Source organism: Capricornis sumatraensis, chromosome 5 (assembly GCF_032405125.1).
Source record: "Capricornis sumatraensis isolate serow.1 chromosome 5, serow.2, whole genome shotgun sequence".
NCBI classification, from domain to species: Eukaryota; Metazoa; Chordata; class Mammalia; order Artiodactyla; family Bovidae; genus Capricornis; species Capricornis sumatraensis.
Window position 1 is genome coordinate 71591861 of NC_091073.1, and position 22429 is coordinate 71614289.

Genomic DNA, 22429 nt, shown 5'->3' on the forward strand with positions numbered 1-22429 from the left:
GATGCGGATGAATGAGGAGGATTGGGAACATCTTATTCTAACACACACTGAATGTATTAGGATAACTTTTCTTTTTGTTCCTGTAAAGCTCTTACCTTGAGACCACTGATAGCGAGGGGATGGTAAAAAGAAAAAAAACAAAAGAGTAACTCTCTGATAAAAGACAGTAAGCCAAACAACCTAACTCAGTTTTAGCTATTCCTCTACAGCAGAGATGCTCAGTTTTAGCTGCAGATCAGAATCGCCCAGAAAATCTAAGCTCCAGATGCTCAGCCCTTATCCTAAGTAGTTAAATCGGTTTTCTGGGGGTGTGTCCCAGGCATTGGTATTTTTGAAAACTCCCCAGTGGGCAGATAAGAATCCTTGTCCTATAAACTTTGTCTTAAGAAAACCACCTACTAGCCCCAAAGAGGACTTCCCCGATGGCTCCGTGGGTAAAGAATCTGTCTGCAATGCAGAAGACGCAGGAGACTTGGGTTCAATCCCTGGATTGGTAAGATCCCCTGAAGGGAGAAATGGCAACCCATTCCAGTATTCTCATCTGAAAAATTCAATGGACACAGGAGCCTGGTGGGCTACAGTCCATGGGGTCACCAAGAGTCAGATGCGACTAAGTACACACACATAGCACCTAAAGAAGAGACACTGACTTTTCCTTGTTTCTTCATTAAATTCTCTTAATCATCCTACATTTAATTTTCCCTATCATTCAAATTTTAGCCAATAATCCGGGGAAAGGACTCAGGGAAAAAGGAACAATGCACAAACCTTTGAACCAAACTGAGTAACCAGAACTGCCAGAGTCTACTGTTAAGAATTTTTACATGGAGGACTTTTTATGCAGAGGTAGAGGTGAGAAAGAATGCCAGTGCCTAAATTAGGACAAAAAAAAAAGAGTCTCAGAAAAAAAAAAAAAGAGGCATTAGAGAAAGTGGGACAGGTGTCCTTAAAAGAAAATTCTTCCCCAAGTATCTGATAACATTTACTTCCCCATCTGACCTTTCATCTAACCAAGGCTTGAGAACTTTAGAATTACCTGGAGAACTTTAAAAATAGGCTTGAGCTTCACCAGTAGAGGCTTTAATTCAGTTAAGTCAGGAGGGTAACATGGGTCTTTTCTAAAAAGCTCCCAGGGTGATTCTAACTTGAAGCTGGTTTGAGAACCACTGACCTAGCCAAATCAGCTCTTTTCCAGACTGCGTAAGTTTCACACTGTTCGGAGATTCTGATTTAAAATAACACTCTGGTAAAACCTGGTTTCATGAGCAAATGTAACCCAAGTTTAAATCCATTCATCCTTACAGCATTATAGCCCATTCCATTTTATGATGCTGTGTGTGTGAGGAGGAAGATGGATGATCAGAGTCATTACTGCACCTGTCACTTTTACTAGCTAAGTTATGCTCATCTTCATTTATCCTTTCTCCCGAGAAAAGACTGGTTATGCCACTCACATATTTCCGAGGGACCACCTGCAGAGCAGTTCTACAGGTTTTCCAGAGCCTGTCATGTGAACGTCTTTTCCAGCCCCAGGATGCCTTATACGTGAACAATGCAGGCTCTTTCTTTGGCATAGGATGCAGTGTCTCAGCTTGGGGAAGGGTAGTGGGTGACACCATGCTTGAATCAACTGTCCTTGATAAAGTCGCAAAGCCTCTCCACCCTCCAGGACCAAGACCTCTTCCATAAGGGCACAGTGGTGGAGCCCATCCACGTAAAGGGCTACCTCGCCATCTTGCATTAATGCCAATCATGGTTTCGGAACCTGGTCAGCCAACATTCTAATGGAATTCAAACAAGGTTAACACACTGCTTGCACAGATTTTATTCTGTTCATCACTTGCAGTTGTATTGGTTACTCTCTGCCACATCCCTTGTGTCAAATTCAATCCTGTCCTGCTTTCGCCTGTGGTGGGGAAACTGATTAACTGTGTCCCTGGCTCCTTTATCCTCTGGCTTCCAGTGGGGTTTGTCCAGTGAGAGATACAGGCAGGAGATCGCAGGGTGGGAGGAGAGAGAAGATGAGGTATTTCTTCCACTGCCCCCTCCCTCTTGAGTGGCGCAGCACCCAAGGCTCACACCCTTGCTTGATTGTAGGGGTCTCTCTCTATCGCCCTCCTGTGCGAGCTCTGTTTTTATAGGAGCGCCCCCTACAGGAGCCCCGCTCCTGTGCTCCCCCACCCCCACTCCTGTGGCAGCCCCCTCTGGTGGGAGTCTCCGCTCCAGCTCTCATCAGGCTCCAGGAACCCCAGTACCTTTCCCCAGTCCCTTCAGCAGCTCCCGCCATTGCCAGTCCTTGAGAAAGATTTCTTGTTAATCAACTTCTCTTCAAAACCCCAGTGAATCTGTCTTGTATTTACTGCTGGGCTGTGACACATTTAAGACTGCCTTCTGAATTCATTTTTCACTTTTCATTCATTCACTTGGGAGTCCTGTACATATGACTTGTGCTCCTCAAAGATCTTAACTTTAAGAGAACATCTAAGGGGCAGGTTATTTTAAAGCATTCTTTTTTCTCTATCCGAGCCTCTGTGACCTCTAGATGTCTCTGAAATATCCCAGACCAAGGAGCTGGGTGCCTCAGTGTCCTCTTGTATAAAACAAAGGGGATGCACGAGGCAGTCTCCAGTACCCTCCTCCTCCAGGCTCTAGTTTCTCACAATGTCCCAGAGGGTCAGGGCTCAGCTCAGGGGCGGCAGGAGCCGCACAGAGAGAACACGGAGGGAGACACACCATCTTGGTGTCCTGAGATGTGCTGCTTCTCAGGCTGAGGGCTCAGAGCCCTTCACTCCAGACAAGGCCACTCTCCTAGTTTCACAGCAACACAAGCAGAAACCAGAGAGCCTTCCTTGCTGCCTAGAATAGTGGGAGGAATCTGGGAGCTGGCCTGGGGCAGCTTGAGAAAGGAGGGTGGGGTGGGGTGAAAAGGCATGTAAAATGGGGGGGGGGGCTGGGAAGAGCCCCAGGGGAGCACCGCTGAGGGGTCTGTAGGTGGGCAGGGGGCAAGGTCAGGAGGAAGCAATAGTTAACCCATTTCCAGGTACAGTCACGCCACACTCTATTTCGTGATTTAGGTCCTACGCCATAATTACCATCTTCAACCTTCAGTGAAAGGCTGCTAACCACAGACTCTTTGCTAACAATCCAAAAGAGAAATGAAAGAAAAAAAGAGAAAAAAACAAAAAACAACAGCTAACAGGATGGGGCGGAGAAGGCAATGGCAACCCACTCCAGCACTCTTGCTTGGAGAATCCCATGGGTGGAGGAGCCTGGTGGGCTGCAGTCCATGGGGTCGCGAAGAGTCGGACACGACTGAGCGACTTCACTTTCACTTTTCACTTTCATGCATTGGAGAAGGAAATGGCAACCCACTCCAGTGTTCTTGCCTGGAGAATCCCTGGGATGGCAGAGCCTGGTGGGCTGCCATCTATGGGGTCGCACAGAGTTGGACACGACTGAGGCGACTTAGCAGCAGGAGCAGCAACAGGATGGGGAAGGGGACCAGTAAGAAGGGATGGGAAAACAGTCTGGGTCCAGGGACAGGGGGTGGGGCGGGTAACACGATGAGTATGGTGGATGTTTTACTCAGGGTTTGCTTTAATGTATGTGAATTTAGGACATAATGCATTCTTTTCTTAATTAATTCTCTGAATAGGATTTATCATGGTTCAAAATTCAAAGAGTACGAAATAGTAGCAGGAGTCTCCTTCCCACCCTTATATCTTAGACACCCCCTTCCCACTCCCCACTGGCAGTCCTCATACTAGCTCATCATCCTTTGGGGGGTATTTTATAATTTTCCTAGAAAAAAAATATGTAAAATCTTTTTTTCTGGTTTACATAAATAAAACCATACTATGCATACTATATCTGTTTTTGCATTTGATAACCCTGAGTAATTAACCTTCAAATTAATCCATCTGAGAACATCTTGTTTCTCTTCTAGGGTTGCATGATATTCCTGTATATGGGTGTACCATAATGCATTCTAAGTAATCCCCAACTGATGGGCATTTAGATCATTTTCTTACATTTGCTATTATAAAAATTAGGGAAATGATTAACTGGTAAACTATATTCTTTAGTGTGCTTGTATTACACCAAGAGTACAAATGATTTTTTCTCCAGTAAAGCATAAATACAATTTAACTCAGCAAGTAGCTTTACTTAATACATATGTGTTACTGAAAATATTGGGGTTTCCCTGATGGCTCAAATGGTAATGAATCTGCCTGTAATGTGGGAGACTGGGGTTTGATCCCTGGGTCAGGAAGATGCCCTGGAGAAGGAAATGGCTACCCATTCCAGTATTCTGGCCTAGAGAATTGCATGGACAGTGGAGCCTGGGTTACAGTCCATGGGGTCAGACATGACTGAGTGACTAACAATTTCACTTTCACTTTTCATTGAAAATATGGTTGTCACATATATTTGATTCAGTCAGGTATCCTTTACAAGGCTTCCCTTGTAGCTCAGCAGGTAAAGAATCCACCTGCAATGTGGGAGACCTGGGTTGGGAAGATCCCTTGGAGAAGGGAAGGGCTACCCACTCCAGAATTCTGGCCTGGAGAATTCCATGGACTATATAGCCCATGGGGTCGCAAAGAGTCAGACATGACTGAGCAACTTTCACTAATAATAAAATTCATTACAAAACAATTTACTTATTAGAGCTAGTAATAGCAGTGTATTTTCAAAAACATGTAAATATTAAGAGATTCTTACCATCAATTGACGCAGGATGGTCAAAAGCAAAGGTCTTTGCTTAAGGCAATAAGAACAGAATGAGGTCCAGCTGCTCCATAGATTTAAGAAGCTTTGAACTTGGAGTTAGGAAGTCTGGGTTTGATTCCTTGTCTTGCCATTGTGACTTTTTCAATAAAATGGGGATAATCATTCCTGCCCTATGTACCTGGCAAAGCTGCTCTGAGGATAAAGTGGAAAATTATTTCACATGCGTGAAATCTGTTTACCAACTGCAAAAGTCTGAACTGATGTTGAATCTTGTTGCTACTCTTACATTGCTTACAGCACAGGTTCTGGAGATCAGTAGACAAGCAATCTATGGAATAATTGCTGAAATTAATTTCATAAAAGAAATGATGCTGGGCATGAACATTTTAATTAAATGCACCAAATGGTGGCACTTACATATAGAAATGTTTTAAAAATCAATTAAAGAATCAGAAAGGAAACAGATCCCTGTTGGCTAACCACCACAGTGTTTTCTTTGTTTTTTTCATTTGTACCCTCCCCTCTCCCTGCCTCATCTCCAGTTATTAAAGTCAAGTTTACCGCTAACCACCTTGACAGGAGGTAAATCTGGAAACCACTCAAATCTGATAGGGTAGGTAATATCTTTTTGCCAGTTAACATTGTTAATATTCTCGGATTTACACATATCTCTGGATTCATTAGGAAATGATCAATAAAATAAGTGGGCAGATCAAGTTTAAGTACTCTGGAAAATGAAATGCGGGGCTGTCTGGATTTGAGAAATATTAGGAAGCCTACCCATTTCACTCATTAAATCCCTCAAGACATGCCATTACTGAAGCAGACAGGTGCCCCGGGCATTTCTCAGTCAATCCATTCAAGTTTCTGCCACCTCTTTTTGAGTCACTGCCGCCATGGCAACAGTCCACTGACCTGCCCTTAAGGGAAATAGGATTTCTGGCAAGACTGAGACTTTTAATAATTCCACTTGTCAATAAGGTCAGAAAGAAACAGATGGAGTCGTACGAAGTTACTTCACAATCCACTAACAAAATGAGTGACCCCCAGCAAATGACCAGACCCAGTGCTGGGAGCGTCCTCTAGGAAAGTCAGCCAGTGCATCATTAACATCCAAGAAATCGGCGCCACCATTGCCCATCCATCAAACCTTTCGCTGAGTCTGGACTTCCTCCTTCAATGTTTTCTTTATCTACCTTTTCCTGAAAAAGGTAAAAGTGTACTGGGCGGCTCACCCAAAGTAATTGTTAATCTGATGATTGATTTTCTCTAAAATGAATTTTAATAAATAAATACAAAATGCTCTACAAGAAAGGACATATTTTTTCATGTAAGCTTCCTTATGGGACTACCATCTAGAAATATCAGTTCCTAGTGACCCAACTTTCCTCTTGGGGGACGACAAAAATCTACGAATATCAATTCCAATACCCAGGATCTAAACTCTCATCCCAAATACACCAGAGTCACTTCCTATTCACTTCTTCTCCTGGAAATGTCCTAATGCGTTGTCTGCAATTGTAACAGATTGCCTTTTGGGTGGCATTTCTCTCCAATTCAGAAATATAAACACCACTTCAGAGATTTATTTTACAATTCATCTTCTGATTTGTCATGGCCGGGAAAGTCGGCTTCTGGATTTTCTATTCTAAATTACTTTCTGAACAGATTTTTGCAAACAGACTAAGGAACAGCTTTTGCTTAGACAGGAACAAACTCCCAGGAAGCTGGGACTCAAGTCCTCTCTCTTCTGTTGAAATGTAAACAATCAGGAACCCTATCATTTCCCAAATCAATTATTCGCCAACGAATAAACAGGTGCTTTGGAGACTCTGGAGTTATAAAATGAAAATGGCAAATGATTTTTTCATGGGCCAGCTGCTCAACTGACGTGATTCTGAGGCAGGTTCTCCTAGGCTCTAAAGCTCAATTAGCAAATCAATTAGGATCACGCTCTGTCTGCCAGCAGGCCCGCCTGCCGTCCTCTGCTCTCCTCCTGCTCTCCGTGCTTTCTGTGCTTTCTGGTGCATCCCTGTCACCAAAGCTGAAGCCCGGTCAGTCAACCTGAGGTTCCTCTGCTTTTTGCTCACACTGGACAACAGGGGGAGGAGGGGGGCTGTTCCGGTTTAATTAAGGATTAACAAACACCAGAAGGAGCCGTGCTCAACCCTGCTCACTTCTATCTGCCCCAGTCCAGACTCGCCTTAGAAGCTAGGCTCAGCACAGACTCAGGGGGGCTGACTGGCATGGCTGGCTGTCGCTTTGTTTCAGTGGAAAACAGATAGGGCCAGTCAAAGCAGATGGTTCCTAAAGGGACACATCCAAAAAATCTGCTACCAAACTGTGGCGGCGTCTTTCACATAAACAGCAATTTACTGGAGAGGAAAATCAGACCCTCCTCACCACATCCTGCCATGGTGCCACCAGCTTGAGCATCACCCATTTGGGAGGGTCTCATCCTCAACGAGGCCCAACAACTCCTCCTCTGGGGCAAAGGACAAGCCTCCCAGAGATAGAGCCAGAGATGGGGGCATTAGCATTGATGCTGACTTTATCTTTCCAAGTCTCCTAGAGATATAGCCATCATCACGGCTAATGCCCCCATATCTGTCAATAGAATCTATTATCTAGGTAAGACCTCCTTCAAGAGGGATTACTGACCTGTGCATCACACATGGTCATCAAGTTCTAAGAGAAGCAAATACAAACACTACGTATTTGGCCAGCTGGGTTGAACTGGAGATGGAGCCAGTGACACCGCAAATGGCAACTAAAAATACAAGTGACCATTTTCATCATAAAACACTAATTTTTTTAAAGGATTTTTTTTTCTTTCAAACTTCAAATAAACTCACAGACAATTATTAGTGGAAGTCCTGGCTCTGACTTATGAGTTCTGGCAAATCATCAGACATTTTGGACCTCACTGTCCTCATCTGGAAAATGAGGGAGTTGAACTGAAATCAGACTTCCAAGGTCTCTTTTAGCACAAAATGTTTAAGGTTTTTTGGATGGGAGTGGGTTGGTCTCCTGCAACAGTTTGGCAAATCACATACTGAATTAAGCATCCGGGTTTTCAGCATAGATTAGAAACAGAGAGACTGTGTTCGTCCCACACGTGGCTTACCTTTTCGACGGCTGTGTGCTCTTCATTTGTGACGCTGGCTTTTCTTGATTCATTTTTAGACCTGCTTAGCCTTCTGGATACTTTTTCTCTGAGTAGAGTGGCATATCCAATGTGTTCATAGATGGGGTTTGTTGTCATTTTGGAAATGTATTCTGAAGCTTTTGTTTCTATGTACAGTGTTATCAAGCCATCTGTGACCAAATCATGAATCGATTCAAACCTCTTCTCACCCACAAAGTGTTTCCCATCATAGAAGAGCCTGTAGTTTAAGGTCTGGTTTCCAAACCTGCCCATGAGGAAGGAGAGATCACAAGAGTTTTAGAAACCAGGTCAGTGGGTGACAGTGTCAGCTAACACTTCTGGGATCTGTACTGAATGCCAGACACTGGGCTAAGGGCCTGACATGATTTCCCCCCATGAGGTTATCATGGAGACCCTTCAAGACAAGTACAATTATTACTCTTATTTGACAGCTGAGAGAATTGAGACTTGAAGAGATGGGGTACCTGCTTGAGGCTATACCCCTGGGAAAGATGCAAAGGTGGGTTTAACCCCAGCCAGTCCTATGGCATCATTTGGTCTTAGAAATCACTATGGCCATGGGTCATAGTCATCCTCATTTGCATAGTCAGGGGGTACTGCCTGATTCACAAATATGTCAAAAATTTCTTAATGGAAGCCAGCCATGCCCCTCCACTCCCTCCCCTCTACCAGGCAATTATCTCTGCAGGGGAAATTATAACCACTGGCCTTGGGTCCTTTTATTATTATATCTTTGACCATCATCAGGAGCGCACCCATGCCTTCCATCCTAGTTGGTCCAGCAGAAGGGTAACAGGGGAGCTGTGGAGCACACTTTGCTTGAGCATCACTGACAGCATCACAGAGACTTAATCATTAGGGTTCACCCCTGTTAGTGCTGATTGTCCCCTCTTGGCCCTGGTCCTACAGCTCACAGCCGCTTCTGGGTTTGCCACTGGGACTGTCAGCTCCTGCTGAAGGGGATGCCGGTAAGCTGAAAAAAATCTTTGCATCCCTAGAGCACTTGCTATTCTTGAAGTGCTTCATCATGGTGACACCACTGAAGATATGGCATCCCAAGTGCAGCTGGGAAAGCATCGTTCTACAATCACAACCGAGATGGTGGGTTGAACACGTCTTTGTGGGTGGACCTGGGAAGTGTTTCACTGACACCATTTTTTTCCACGGAGACAGTGCTTCCTAATTCCAAAGAGTTCACAGATGAACTTTTGGAAGACAATTCGATTTTGAAATTGAAAACTTTCCTCAAATCTTGTAGAGTTGTCATGAGGATCGAAGGATATAAAATATTTGATGTAGGTTAGGAAAGTGCAGTAAAGGCAATGCCTTTGGGGTGCTGTGATTTTTAATACTGTGATTTCATGGTAAAGTGCTAATGAGAGCTCTGGTCTGATGGCTTGCTAGCATGAAGTGTCATGACCTCTAGTGGGAGGTCTATGGGTCAATATGATTCCAGAGAGAACCCAGTGGACCAAATGCATGTGTGTTCAGGCACACACCCACAGTGTGAGGTGAAGACTTTTGACAAGGGCTGCACAAGCTGAAATCAAGATTGCTGGGAAAAATATCAATAACCTCAGATATGCAGAAGACATCACCCTTATGGCAGAAAGTGAAGAGGAACTAAAAAGCCTCTTGGTGAAAGTGAAAGAGGAGAATGAAAAAGTTGGCTTAAAGCTCAACAGTCAGAAAACGAAGATCATGGCATCCGGTCCCATCACTTCATGGGAAATAGATGGGGAAACAGTGGAAACAGTGTCAGACTTTATTTTGGGGGGCTCCAAAATCACTGCAGATGGTGACTGCAGCCATGAAATTAAAAGACGCTTACTCCTTGGAAGGAAAGTTATGACCAACCTAGATAGCATATTGAAAAGCAGAGACATTACTTTGCCAACAAAGGTCCGTGTAGTCAAGGCTATGGTTTTTCCAGTGGTCATGTATGGATGTGAGAGTTGGACTGTGAAGAAAGCTGAGCACCAAAGAATTGATGCTTTTGAACTGTGATGTTGGAAAAGACTCTTGAGAGTCCCTTGGACTACAAGGAGGTCCAACCAGTCCATCCCAAAGGAGATCAGTCCTAGGTGTTCATTGGAAGGACTGATGCTGAGGCTGAAACTCCAATACTTTGGCCACCTCATGCCAAGAGTGACTCATTGGAAAAGACTCTGATGCTGGGAGGGATTGGGGGCAGGAGGAGAAGGGGACGACAGAGGATGAGATGGCTGGATGGCATCGCCAACTTGGTGGACATGAGTTTGAGTGAACTCTGGGAGTTGGTGATGGACAGGGAGGCTTGGCATGCTGCGATTCATGGGGTCACAAAGAGTTGGAGACGACTGAGTGACTGAACTGAGCTGAACTGAAAGGAGGCAAGCTTTCCAGATGGCTCAGTGGGTAAAGAAGCCTGCTAATGCAGAAAGATGCAGATTCGATCCCTGGGTCAGGAAGATATCCCCTGGAGGAGGAGATAACAACCCTTTCCAGTATTCTTGTTTGGAAAATCCCATGGACAGAGGAGCCTGGCAGGCCACAGTCCATGGGGTTGCAAAGAATCAGACACAACTGAGCACAGAATTTGTGCAGAAAAAGGAGGCAGAGGTATGTCTTAATTCACTGGCTTGATGTTTCAGGCAGAAGCAGCTCTAGAAGCACTAAATTTGCAGATAATTCTCCCGAGAATATTGTGCATGCATAAACAGAGCCTTGGAGTCCATCAACTGATAACATCTGTGACCCAGGACACATGTAAACCTGTAATATGCTGCTGGGCACTTTGTAAATGACATGAAAATAAAAAAAATAATTAGGGGGAAATGGGGAACAACCGATTAATGGAGTTTGAATTTGGGATGATGAAAAAATTCTGGGAGATGATAGTGGAGATGGCTGCACAACATTGAGAATATACTTAATGCCACTGAATTGCACACTTACAGAAAATTAAAATGATACATTATATGTTATGTATGTGCTTGTGCTTAGTCATTCAGTCATGTCCAACTCTTTGCTCCATGGACCGTAGCCTGCCAGGCTCCTCTGGTCCATGGGGATTCTCCAGGCAAGAATACTGGAGAGGGTAGCCGTGCCCTCCTCCTGGAGAATCTTCCCAACTCAGGGATGGAACCCAGGTCTCCCGCATTGTGGGTGGATTCTTTACCATCTGAGCCACCAGGGAAGTCCAAGAATACTGGAGTGGGTAGCCTATCCCTTTTCCAGTGGAACTTCCTGACACAGGAATCAAACCAGGGTCTCCTGCATTGCAGGCGGATTCTTTACCAGCTGAGCCACCAGGAAAGCCCTGTATGTTATGTATATTTTACCACAATTAAAAAAAAAGGGAAAAATAAGTAAATCCTTGTAAAGCAGTTGCAACTGTGGATAATCGGGTTTACCTTAGTGCTAACGTGTAGCATCCTGGCTGGCGCTGGCTTTCTCGAAGAATGTAGGCACCCTCTACGCCTCCAAGAAGCTCATCTGCCTTCTCTCGGGAGATGATACCGTGGAACCTGAGAAGAGACAAGAGCATCTTCCTTCTGAACAAACCATACAGCAGGTATGGACCACAAAGAGCTGGTTAAAAGACATGGTGGGACCACCTGGAATTTACAGCTTCTCACCTTAATGAAGAAGGAAGTGACTAACGTATAATTCCAAATGGGCTTGGACCCACCTCCCAGCATGCACCCAAACAGATAATATGCAAAAGAAAAGGAAGAAGGCCAAGTCCACCTGGCTTTCTGCTATTGTCTTTGCTCACAAGCTGAAAATTAAAGTCAGAACCAAAAGCCAGGTTACGACTCCTCTTTTAACCACGGGGAATAACAAAAGAGCATTTACCAATTTAGCTCTCTGCTCACTATGTATTATTCTGATTGCAAATGAACACATACTGATTATCACCCTGCTTACTTCAGGTGTGGGGTGTTGTTCATTTAAGAGGCTCATTCGCTGGTAAGAATAGCCAGCAGTCATGAGCAGTCTTCCACTTCTTTAAATTTTGAGAGCAATCTCTTAGGGATGTGTTTGGAAAATGTACCTTTTTTTTTTTTTTTAAAGATAATGTTTATTTTTTCCCATGCTATTTAAAAAGTAATACAGATGCATGTAGAAAATGCAGTAGGATTTCAGGCTTAGACAGAGACTGCTTTGCTCTGGAAGGGATGTCTGAGCCCTAGAGGGCGTATGGTGATGCCAGGGGAGAAGAGAACAGGACAGCAGTTAGGGACAGTCAACCAGCCAGCTCTCTGTCACTCTCAAACAATGACAGCTGCTCAACCCTGTTTTCAGAGATTTGATCATTCTGTGTTACAGAGGAAGGTGGGAGCTGGGTTACAGGGTGAGGTCGGTACCGAGGGGCCCTGGGCTCTTGGGAGAGGGAACAACACTCTCTTTCTAGGATTACCCAATCTTAGAGAATTTGGAAGAATAAATTAGAGAAAAAATTATCTGGACAAATAATCCTCTTTTACCTTCCTGGAAGGGAGAGGGGAGGGAAAATTGGCTACACAAGTTTTTCCCCAGGAATGCAAAGATTATTTAGAGGACACATGTACCAGGATAATTTTTTAGAAAAAAAATATACCTATCACAATGGGTGCATGCTAAGTTGCTTCAGTCATGTCCAACTCTTTACAACCCTATGGATTATAGCCTGCCAGGCTCCTCTGTCCATGGGATTCTCCAGGCAAAAATACTGAAATGGGTTGCCATGCCCTCTTCCAGGGGATCTTCTCAACTCAGGGATCAAACCCGAGTCTCCTGTGCCTCCTGCATTGCAGGCAGATTCCTTACCACTGAGCCACCAGGGAAGTTCATGTGTCACCATTTTTATGTCCTAATTCCCTTCTATTCTGTACTGCTAGATCTTACAAGCTGAAGCTTTAGTCTTAGGGGAGCGAGGTCCCAATGTTCTGGCTTTGAGTTCTCAAATCAACTCTCAAAAGTCTAGAACAGTGATAGCTTGGGAAAAAGAGGGGTTGTGGCTTCTCAAATTTTGGTTTTAAATCTTGAGAGCCAACACATGGAGGTCTTGGAGCAGCACATTTCTGGGGTGAGGATAAACATACTGTGTGATGTAAGAGTAATCCTCCTGCCCACAACTGATCAAAAGGAGACCAGTGTCCCCAGTTATTTTGGGAGGGAAATTGGGAGAAATCTGGCCAGAGCCCAGGCTCAGTGGGTCTGAGTTGGGAGGTGGAGAAGCCTCCTTTGATGACGAGCTTGGCGCGTTTAGGGTGGTATGCCCGTAGACTGGAGACCTTCTTTGTAGCAAGAGCTGGAGCTGGAGAAGACTGGACAGATGGTCTGAGCAGGAACCTGAGGGCAGCCTGCAGTTACCAGGCCAGTAAGAGAGAGACAGAGAGACAGACAGACAGACAGACAGACTTAGGGAGGGTAGAAGAGCAGAGGGCACTGGAAAGTTTCCCACATCAGAGTCAGAAAGGGCAGAAGCTGGTGCCACAAGATGTTTTGGCTGGGATGTCCAGGATACAACCGGACAGGGCAGGGAGGGGGGCGGACGGGGATGATCATAGCAGGAAGAGACACACACAGAGGAGGGCAGAGAAACCGGACACCCCAGGCCCAGACCACTCTCTGGGCGGAGAAGGGCGAAAACCACGAGAGAAGGAGTACCCTAAACAGGCGGCTAACCTGGAAGCAGCTTCGTTTAAATGCCCTTGTTTTAGGGATGGCTGGCAACAGATGCCAAGTGTCAAGAACTAAGATAAATTCAATTGTTTGAAAGAAGTAACAATTTTGTGCACCTGAAGACTCAGTGTGCAGCTCAGCATCCCCTTTAGGGATAGATTTAAAAGTGTCCCCCCTCTCTCTCTCTCTCTCTCTCTCTTTATATATATATATATATATATATATATATATATAAAGAAAGCCTGCACAAAGACTGGAAAGAAAGAGATGAAGGAAAAAAAGTTAACAATACTTCTCTTTAATGGTGGGTTACAGTATTTTACACATTGTCAATTCCTATACGGGCTTCCCTGGTAGCGCAGTTGGCAAAGAGTCCGCCTGCTATGCAGGAGACCCTAGTTCAATTCCTGGGTCAGGAAGATCCATTGAAGAAAGGATAGGTTTTCACTCCAGTATTCCTGGGCTTCCCTTGTCGCTCAGCTGGTAAAGAATCTGCCTGCAATGCGGGAGACCTGGGTTTGATCCCTGTGCTTTAATTTTCCCCAGTTAATTAGGTATCATTTAACTTTTTAAAAACCAAAGTAATACCTGTCCACAGTGGGAAAATTAAAAGGCACAAAGGAAATAAAAATATAAACAGTAGAGAAATACAAATTCCCTTTTCACTAATGACACCCATTGTCCACACTTTATTGTGATTCTTTCTAAGAAAATATATGTACAAATATTTCCTGAATAGAGCATATCTTATATTTTGAATGGAATTTAAAAAACCTTTTAGTTTTTTAAAAAGAAAGGGAAACACAGAATCTGAAGTTTTTAAGCTAACTTCCCTCTAATAGGAAATATCCCTTCTTTGTGGTTTCTTTGGTCTCCTCTCACTACACAGTTTATGTGGATGGGGGTTTGAGGATGAGAACTAGGAGGTTATTCAATAAAAGTCTTATGCAAAATAGGAAAAGACAATGAATAGAGTTCCTTATGGAATTCGTGTACAAAAGTGTTCTATTTTAGAAGTATATATTAGGTTTTCATTTTTTTAAAAAATTCTTTTGTTGTTGTTGTTGTTCTAGAGCAAAATCCAAAACAGTATACTGAAGAAAGAAAAAGTCATCTTATATCCAGGTTGAATGTTAGGGATGTGGGGGTGGAAGAGAGGAGGCCAGTGGTCCAGGCAGGTACTCCAGAAGCCCTAGCTGAATTTTCAAGGCCCAGTAGGAAGGTTCAGAAATGCAGCCATGGCAATTAGGAAGTAGCTGCTGAACTGGGACAAATAATAGCATCATTAATCACAAGTGTGAGGCTCTGATGGGTAAGGGAATAGAGAAAGGAGGTTTTAGTTTGGTCGGTGGACTTGAAAGAGACTTTGCCTCTGAATGCCTCCAGGTTGGACATGGGAAGAAGAGTGAACTGTGTATCTACCCTGACTCTGTGCTGGGCAGTTCTGCCTGCTGTGAGCTGTGCACCAGGCCACAGCCACAGCCTGCTGGTTGTTTTTATGGTAATGCATATTTGCTTTGCAGTAGGTTTCTCAGAAAGTAAAACAAGAGATGAAATTAAGAGGAAAATGGAGGAAATCATAATTATGGTATTAAGGTAATTTGGCTAATAGATCCACATCAAGAGAAATCATCATTTTGGTTTTATGAGACTGCAAGGAAATGGGATGACTTTCCTGTGTGTTGCACTTACTGAGGTGTGTAAAAGCCAGGAATTCGGCCTCAGTTTACAATCTTTGACTTGAGCTGTTTATGTGGTATCGAGGTAGAAAGTGAAATGAAAGACTAAGAAAGCCGCAACTATGGAAAATGCTGCCTTATGTTTCAAATACTTCCAGGCACACAGTGGCTGCTTTTTGAGAAGAACTGAATGTAGCAGAAGATAGTGTTACTCCCACATTTGTGAAAGCCAAACACCTGAATATTATAAGAAAAATTCAATACAAAAGGATCTGATTGCATTTATCCTTATTATTAAACTCTTGCACAATGGACATTTGATGAAGACTATATATTGGAAAATTTTTAATATTTAATATTTAAATGACATATGAAAATGACTACTTATTATGTTATTAAAACAATGAATAGCAGAATACATACTCTCTTCCATAATATTTTGGTCTGTTTTCCACCTATATTAAAAAAGAAGAAAAGTATTAATAATGCATTTGAATTCAAATCAGATAGATAAAACTACTATTCAAATAAACAGAGCTAGAGTCCTGGAAATAATTTTATTACCGTTTTTATTCCCCAAATCAGAGATCTAAGACATTCTGGAGTTAATCAACACACTCAACTTTCTTGTGTAAAAATGACCTAGAATTGCCGTATTTCTCTAATCATTAGGCTCATTCCCACCCAAACTCAAACATCCAATAAAAAAATTTTCAAAGGAAATAAAATGAGACTTATTTTAATATTAAGGAATTGATAACAGTATTACAAGGCTTCATCCTGAAGGACAGAATAAGTACTTCTAGCATGAATCAAACATAAATATTTATTTCAATCTTCCTCTAATTGTTTCATTATATGGTTGTAATAAAAATGGGGTGTACATCAGGATTAAAAATAAGCTTAATTTGGTCTCTTTACAGATAAAACCTACATCCTAACATTATTTTTTCAACAAATGGCTAATGGGCTAAAATTCATTTGACATCAGAGGTATAAAGTTTGGAGGATAAGATTTATGAGTTGACTGAAAAGCATAAACATTCCAGAAAAGGTTTTTGAATCATATCTTGAGCCTTGGGGTAATCACACTGGATTTCTACCACATATATGTGATAATCTACTTTTGTACAAACTTTGTTTTCTTACGTTAAAGGTGTTGGAGTTGGTGAGAAATTAACATGAATTCCCATGTTCAGCTTTTATTCTTCTAGTCTGATTCCAGGGACACTGAGGATATGTAGAGCTACAAGAAGTTACAGATTTTCACTGATGCTTATAAACAGCAAGTTCATGTTTATTTGCTAAAGTAGCCTATGAGCTGGGTGGCTATTTCATTTATAGTCATTTCTGTGTATAGTCAAAAGGGCAGTTTTCTCAGTGGGACAGTGGTGGTATTTGAAGGCAGTTTCCTAGCTTACCTCTAGCCTCCAAATGATGCAGGCCACCTGATGTGAAGAGCTGACTCATTGGAAAAGACCCTGATGCTGGGAAAGATTGAAGGCGGGAGGAGAAGGGGACGACAGAGGATGAGATGGTTGCATGGCATCACCGACTCAATGGACTTGAGTTTGGGTAAACTCCGGGAGTTGGTGATGGACAGGGAGGCCTGGCGTGCTGCAGTCCATGGCGTCACAGTCGGACACGACTGAGCGACTGAACTGACCTGAAGGGGGCAGTAGGGAGCTACGCACTAGAGGAAAAGTCTCAAAACGGGGAGCCAGGGGACCGTCTGGACAAGCCTGCCTTGGGCAAGCCTAGCTGGCATAGAACTAATCATCTAGACACTTCTAAATGTGTGTTCACTCTTCTGTGCACTTTACACCCGAAAAGCACTGAACCAAGAGAGGGCATTCATCACTCTTAATCTTCAAGGTTTCAAGCCTGCTAGGTGTCCTTTACAAAGGATGATCTAAATAATAGCATTAATCGAAGCACAAAGTATGTAAAAAGCCACCTTGTTATCTGATGGGTACCACGACTCCACATACTAGGAAGCTTTTGAATGTGAGTTGCACATTTTGTCATTTACATTGTTCTATTAGCTTTCTCAGTTCTTTCCTACTCTTAGGACACACGTTTACAAAACTAGGTATAGCTCCCAACCTCATTCCCTTCCTCAATCCTCTTATCTTTCCAAAAGGGAAGAGGAATTAACCTAACTTCCCAGATGGACAGCATGGCAGATAGAGCTTACTACTAACTCCTGGCATGCAGGTAAGTTAATTTAATTGCCTCTTAAGACAGCAAACTGCTTTCAGTTCATCTACCACTCATAAAAATACACAGCACACTTACGCTCAGAGCTCTGTGCTCAGCCTGGTCATTGTTCATGAAGTGATGACTTCAGAGATATGAGAGGAAAGATATAAGGAGCTCAGGGGTGTTCTGTACTTGCAGTAGAAGGGAACTTTTGAAAAATCTAACATAGGCCCCCAAATAGGGAAGTCAGTATCTAGGGTGCCTTGAGAAATACCAGATAAGATCCTGCCTGAAGGACCCTTTGATCCAATGGAAGAACAAATCTGCATATGAAAACTGCAAGAAAATAAAACAAGAGTACGGAATCATGTGGGAGAGACTCCACGTGGAATACCGTCATGGAACAGGCACCCAGTAGCGCACACAATGTGTACTAAAATACTATCCTTCATTTGTCTGAAATTCAAATTTATCTAGACATCCTGTTTTTCTTTGTTTCTTTTTTTTCTTCTAAATCTGGCAAAGCCACACATCGGGGAGAGGAAAGGTGGAAGTAAGAGAGAGTGAAGACAGAGGATGTGGACAGACGTCCAGTCATGGCTCCCACTGTCCCGGCTGCTTTGATAGTGATCTGATTCAATCTCGCTTCCTGGTGTTGTCTTCTGTAGCTCGTAAAGAAAATATAGCTGTCCTTAGTGTTAAACAGAGAAATAATGACTGGGATAAAAAGCTGTAACAATCACCTCTTCCTTTTCTTAAACTTTTCGCTCACAGGAATCTAAACATGGTCTTTCTCTCCACCTCTTACTGAGCTTTTGATCAGTCAAGAGCTAAATTTAAGTTAAATGATGCCAGAAAAATCATAGAATATCCGCATTTTTTTAAGATGGGTCATTTTGGATCCTCAGACCCTGACAGTCAGCTGACATCAGGGCTCTGAGGGACAAGGGATCTGGCTATAGTAACGTCTTCCTTGTGACCGAGTACTGCCTTAAAGGAGCCTTACTCTGCCCCAGGCACCGCTTCATATTAAACATTGACGGGATCATGATGTACCTGTGAAACACAGATTTGTTTTATTAACGAAGCCATAGCATTGAATTTCAATTTCCAGGTGTATGAGATTCTCTTCAGTGAATGAGACAGAGGACAACTGATAAATAATAAGTAAAGCAGCTCTGAAGTTCCTCCATTTTTCATTGAGAATTGCGTCATTAAAATTAGGCAACTTGAGAAAAATGGAGGGCTAATTTAGGTAGTCACATGGATTCAGCAAGGGACAAAAACACAACATATCCCAACATGAAGGGAAGTCGCCTGCCAGGCCCACAGCTAAAGCTGGACAGCGCATCACATTGGCGAAGCTGGTCACTGTGAGTGTGACTGGCTCTTGGGGTTAGTGACCCACTTTCAGAAGTGAAAGAAGTACAGCCTTTTTAGGGAAAAAGTAATAATTTCTGGGCATTTTGCTCCATCTTCCAATGCTGGATCCTTTCATGATCTCCTTGGTTCTGAAAGGAGCACCACTCTTTGCAAAAGCAGGATACTAAGCCAACCAGTGAGCACACACACATCCGAAATGGGTACTCCCCAAGACACAAGTGACTTTGGTTATGTGGCATGACTGTGCAAAATGCTGGCTGACTTTTTTTTTAAATAAGTATAACTGAACATCATTCTCTAAATAAGGACCATCTACAGGCGACTCCCCTTTATGGATCACAGCCTTATCCTGGCGAAAGTGCTTATGTAACTCAAGAAACTCTGAGTCATGCTGTACAGGGCCACACAAGACGGATAGGTCATGATGAAGAGTTCTGACAACACATGGTCCACTGGAGGAAGAAATGGCAAAACCCTCCAGTATTCTTGCCATGAGAACCCCATGAATAGTATGAAAGGGCAAAAAGATATGACACTGGAAGATGAGCCCCCCAGGTTGGAAGGTGTCCAATATGCTCCTGGGGAATAGCAGAGGATAGTTACAAATAGCTCCAGAAAGAATGAAGAGGCTGGACCAATGCAGAAAGTTGTGAATATGTCAGGTGGTGAAAGTAAAGTCTGATGCTGTAAAGAACAATATTGCATAGGAACCTGGAATGTTAGGTCCATGAATTAAGGTAAATTGGATGTAGTCAAGCAGGAGATGGAAAAATTGAATATCGACATCTTAGGAATCAGTGAACTAAAAGTGATGTGAAGTGAAAGTCACTCAGTTGTGTCCGACTCTTTGCGACCCCCATGGACTATACCATCAATGAAATTCTCCAGGCCAGAATACTGGAGTGAGTAGTCTTTCCCTTCTCCAGGGGATCTGCCCAACTCAGGGATCAAACCCAGGTCTCCTACATTGCAGGCGGATTCTTTACCAACTGAGCTATTAGGGAAACCCAAAATCCATGCGAATGGGCAAATTTAATTCAGATGACCATTATAACTACTACTGTGGGCAAGAATCGCTTAGAAGAAATGGAGTAGCACTCATAGTCAACAAAAGAGTCTGAAATGCAGTACTCGAGTGCAATCTGTAAAATGACAGAATGATCTTGGTTCATTCCCAAGGTAAATCATTCATCACAGTAATCCAAGTCTATGCCCCAACCACTGATGCTGAAGAAGCTGAAGTTGACTGGTTCTATGAAGACCTACAACCTCTTCTGCTGCTGCTGCTGCTAAGTCGCTTCAGTCATGTCCAACTCTGTGTGACCCCATGGATGGCAGCCCACCAGGCTCCCCCTTCCTTGGGATTCTCCAGGCAAGAACACTGGAGTGGGTTGCCAGTTCCTTCTCCAATGCAGGAAAGTGAGCAGTGAAAGTGAAGTCGCTCAGTCATGTCCGACTCTTCGCTACCCCACAGACTGCAGCCTACCAGGCTCCTCCATCCATGGGATTTTCCAGGCAAGAGTACTGGAGTGGGTTGCCATTGCCTTCTCTGGCAACCTCTTCTAGAACTCACACCAAAAAAGATATCATTTTTATCATAGGGGACTGGAATGCAAAAGTAGGCAGTTAAGAGATACTTGGAGTAATAGCCAAGTTTGGCCTTGGAGTACAAAATGAAACAAGGCAAAGGCTAACAGAGTTTTGCCAAGAGAACGCACTGGTCATAGCAAACACCCTCTTCCAATGACACAAGAGATGACTCTACACATGGACATCACCAGATAGTCAATACCAAAATCAGACTGATTATGTTCTTTGCAGCCAAAGATGGAGAAGCACTATACAATCAGTAAAAAAAAAGACCTGGAGCTGACTATGGCTCAGATCATAAATTCCTTCTTGCAAAATTCAGGCTTAAATTGAAGAAAGTATGGGGAACCACTAGGCTGTTCAGGTATGACCTAAATCAAATCCCTTATGATTATACAGTGGAAATGACAAACAGATTCAAGAGATTATATCTGGTAAACAGAGTGCCTGAAGAACTCTGGAATGGATGAAGTTTGTAACACTGTGCAGGAAGTGGTGACCAAAACCATCCCAAAGGGGAAAAAAATGCAAGAAGTCAAAGTGGTTATCTGAGGAGGCTTTACAAATAGTTGTGAAAGAAGAGAAGCAAAAGGCAAGGGAGAAAGGGAATGATATACCAAACTGTTCATTACTATGAACAAAGCTAATGGAGGTTACAGAATTCCAGCTGAGCTTTTTCAATCCTAAATTATTTCATAATTTCATGATGCTGTTAAAGTACTGTGCTCAATATGTCAGCAAATTTGGAAAACTCAGCAGTGGTTACAAGACTGGAAAAGGTCAGTTTTTATTCCAATCTCAGAGGGCAGTGCCAAAGAATGTTCAAACTACTGTACAGTTGTGTTCAGTTCACATGCTAGCAAGGTTATGCTCAAAATCCTTCAAGCTAGCCTTCAGTAGCATATGAACTGAGAAATTCCAGATGTACAAGCTGGGTTCAGAAAAGGCAGAGCAACCAGAAATCAAATTGCCAACATTTGTTAGATCATGGAGAAAGTAAAGGAGTTCCAAAAAAACATATACTTTTACTTCATTGCCTACATTAAAGCCTTTGACTCTGTGGATCACAGCAAACTTAAAAATTCTTAAGGAGATGGGAGAACCAGACCACCTTCCCTGTCTCCTGGGAAACCTGTATAATGCAGATCAAGAAGCAACAGTTAGAACTGGGCATGGACCAATGGACTGGTTCACAGCTGGAAAAGGACTATGACAAGGCTGTATATTGTCACCCTACTAATTTAACTACTATGCAGAGTACATTATGTGAAATACCACTCTAGGTGAATCATAAGCTGGAATCAAGATTGCTGGGAGAAATATCAACAACCTCAGATATGTATGATACCACTCTAATGGCAGAGACTCAAGAGGAGCTAAAGAACGTCTTGATAAGGGTGAAAGAGGAGATGTAAAAGCTAGCTTAAAACTCAACATTCAAAAAACTAAGATCATGACATCCAGTCCCATCTTCATGGCAAACAAAAGGGGGAAAGGTAGAAGCAGCAACAGATTTTCTTTTCTTGGGCTCCAAAATCACTGTGGCCGGTGACTGCAGCCATGAAATTAAAAGACACTTGCTCCTTGGAAGGGAAGCTATGACAAACCTAGACAGTGTACTAAAAAGCAGAGACATCACCTTGCTGACAAAAATCTGTCTAGTCAAAGCTATGGTTTTTCCAGTAGTCATCTACGGATGTGAGAGTAGGACCATAACAATGGCTGAATGCCAAAGATGCTTTGGATGCTAAAGAATTGGTGCTGGAGAAGACTCTTGAGAGTCCCCTAGACAGCAAGGAGATTAAACCAGTCAATTCTAAAGGAAATCAATCCTGAATATTCACTGGAAGGACTGATGTTGAAGCGGAAGCTCCAATACTTTGGCCACCTGATGTAAAGAGCCAACTCTTTGGAAAAGATCTGATGATGCTGGAAAGATTGAGGGCAGAAGGAGAAGGGGATGCAGAAGCTGAATGGTTGCATAGCATCACAGACTCAATGGACATGAATTTGAACAAAT

At 43.1% G+C, this 22429-nt stretch overlaps 1 protein-coding gene across 1 annotated transcript in view; it reads right to left on the minus strand.

Annotated features, from left to right (window-relative positions):
- The window catches only part of CHN2 (chimerin 2), a 337558-nt gene that overhangs the window by 117148 nt on the left and 197981 nt on the right, over positions 1-22429 (minus strand). Inside the window, exons 4-6 of the mRNA XM_068972312.1 lie at positions 15658-15689; positions 11299-11412; positions 7862-8147 (exon numbers count right to left, since the gene is read on the minus strand). Of these exons, the coding sequence (XP_068828413.1) occupies positions 7862-8147; positions 11299-11412; positions 15658-15689 (432 nt within the window). The remainder of the gene's footprint in view (positions 1-7861; positions 8148-11298; positions 11413-15657; positions 15690-22429) is intronic.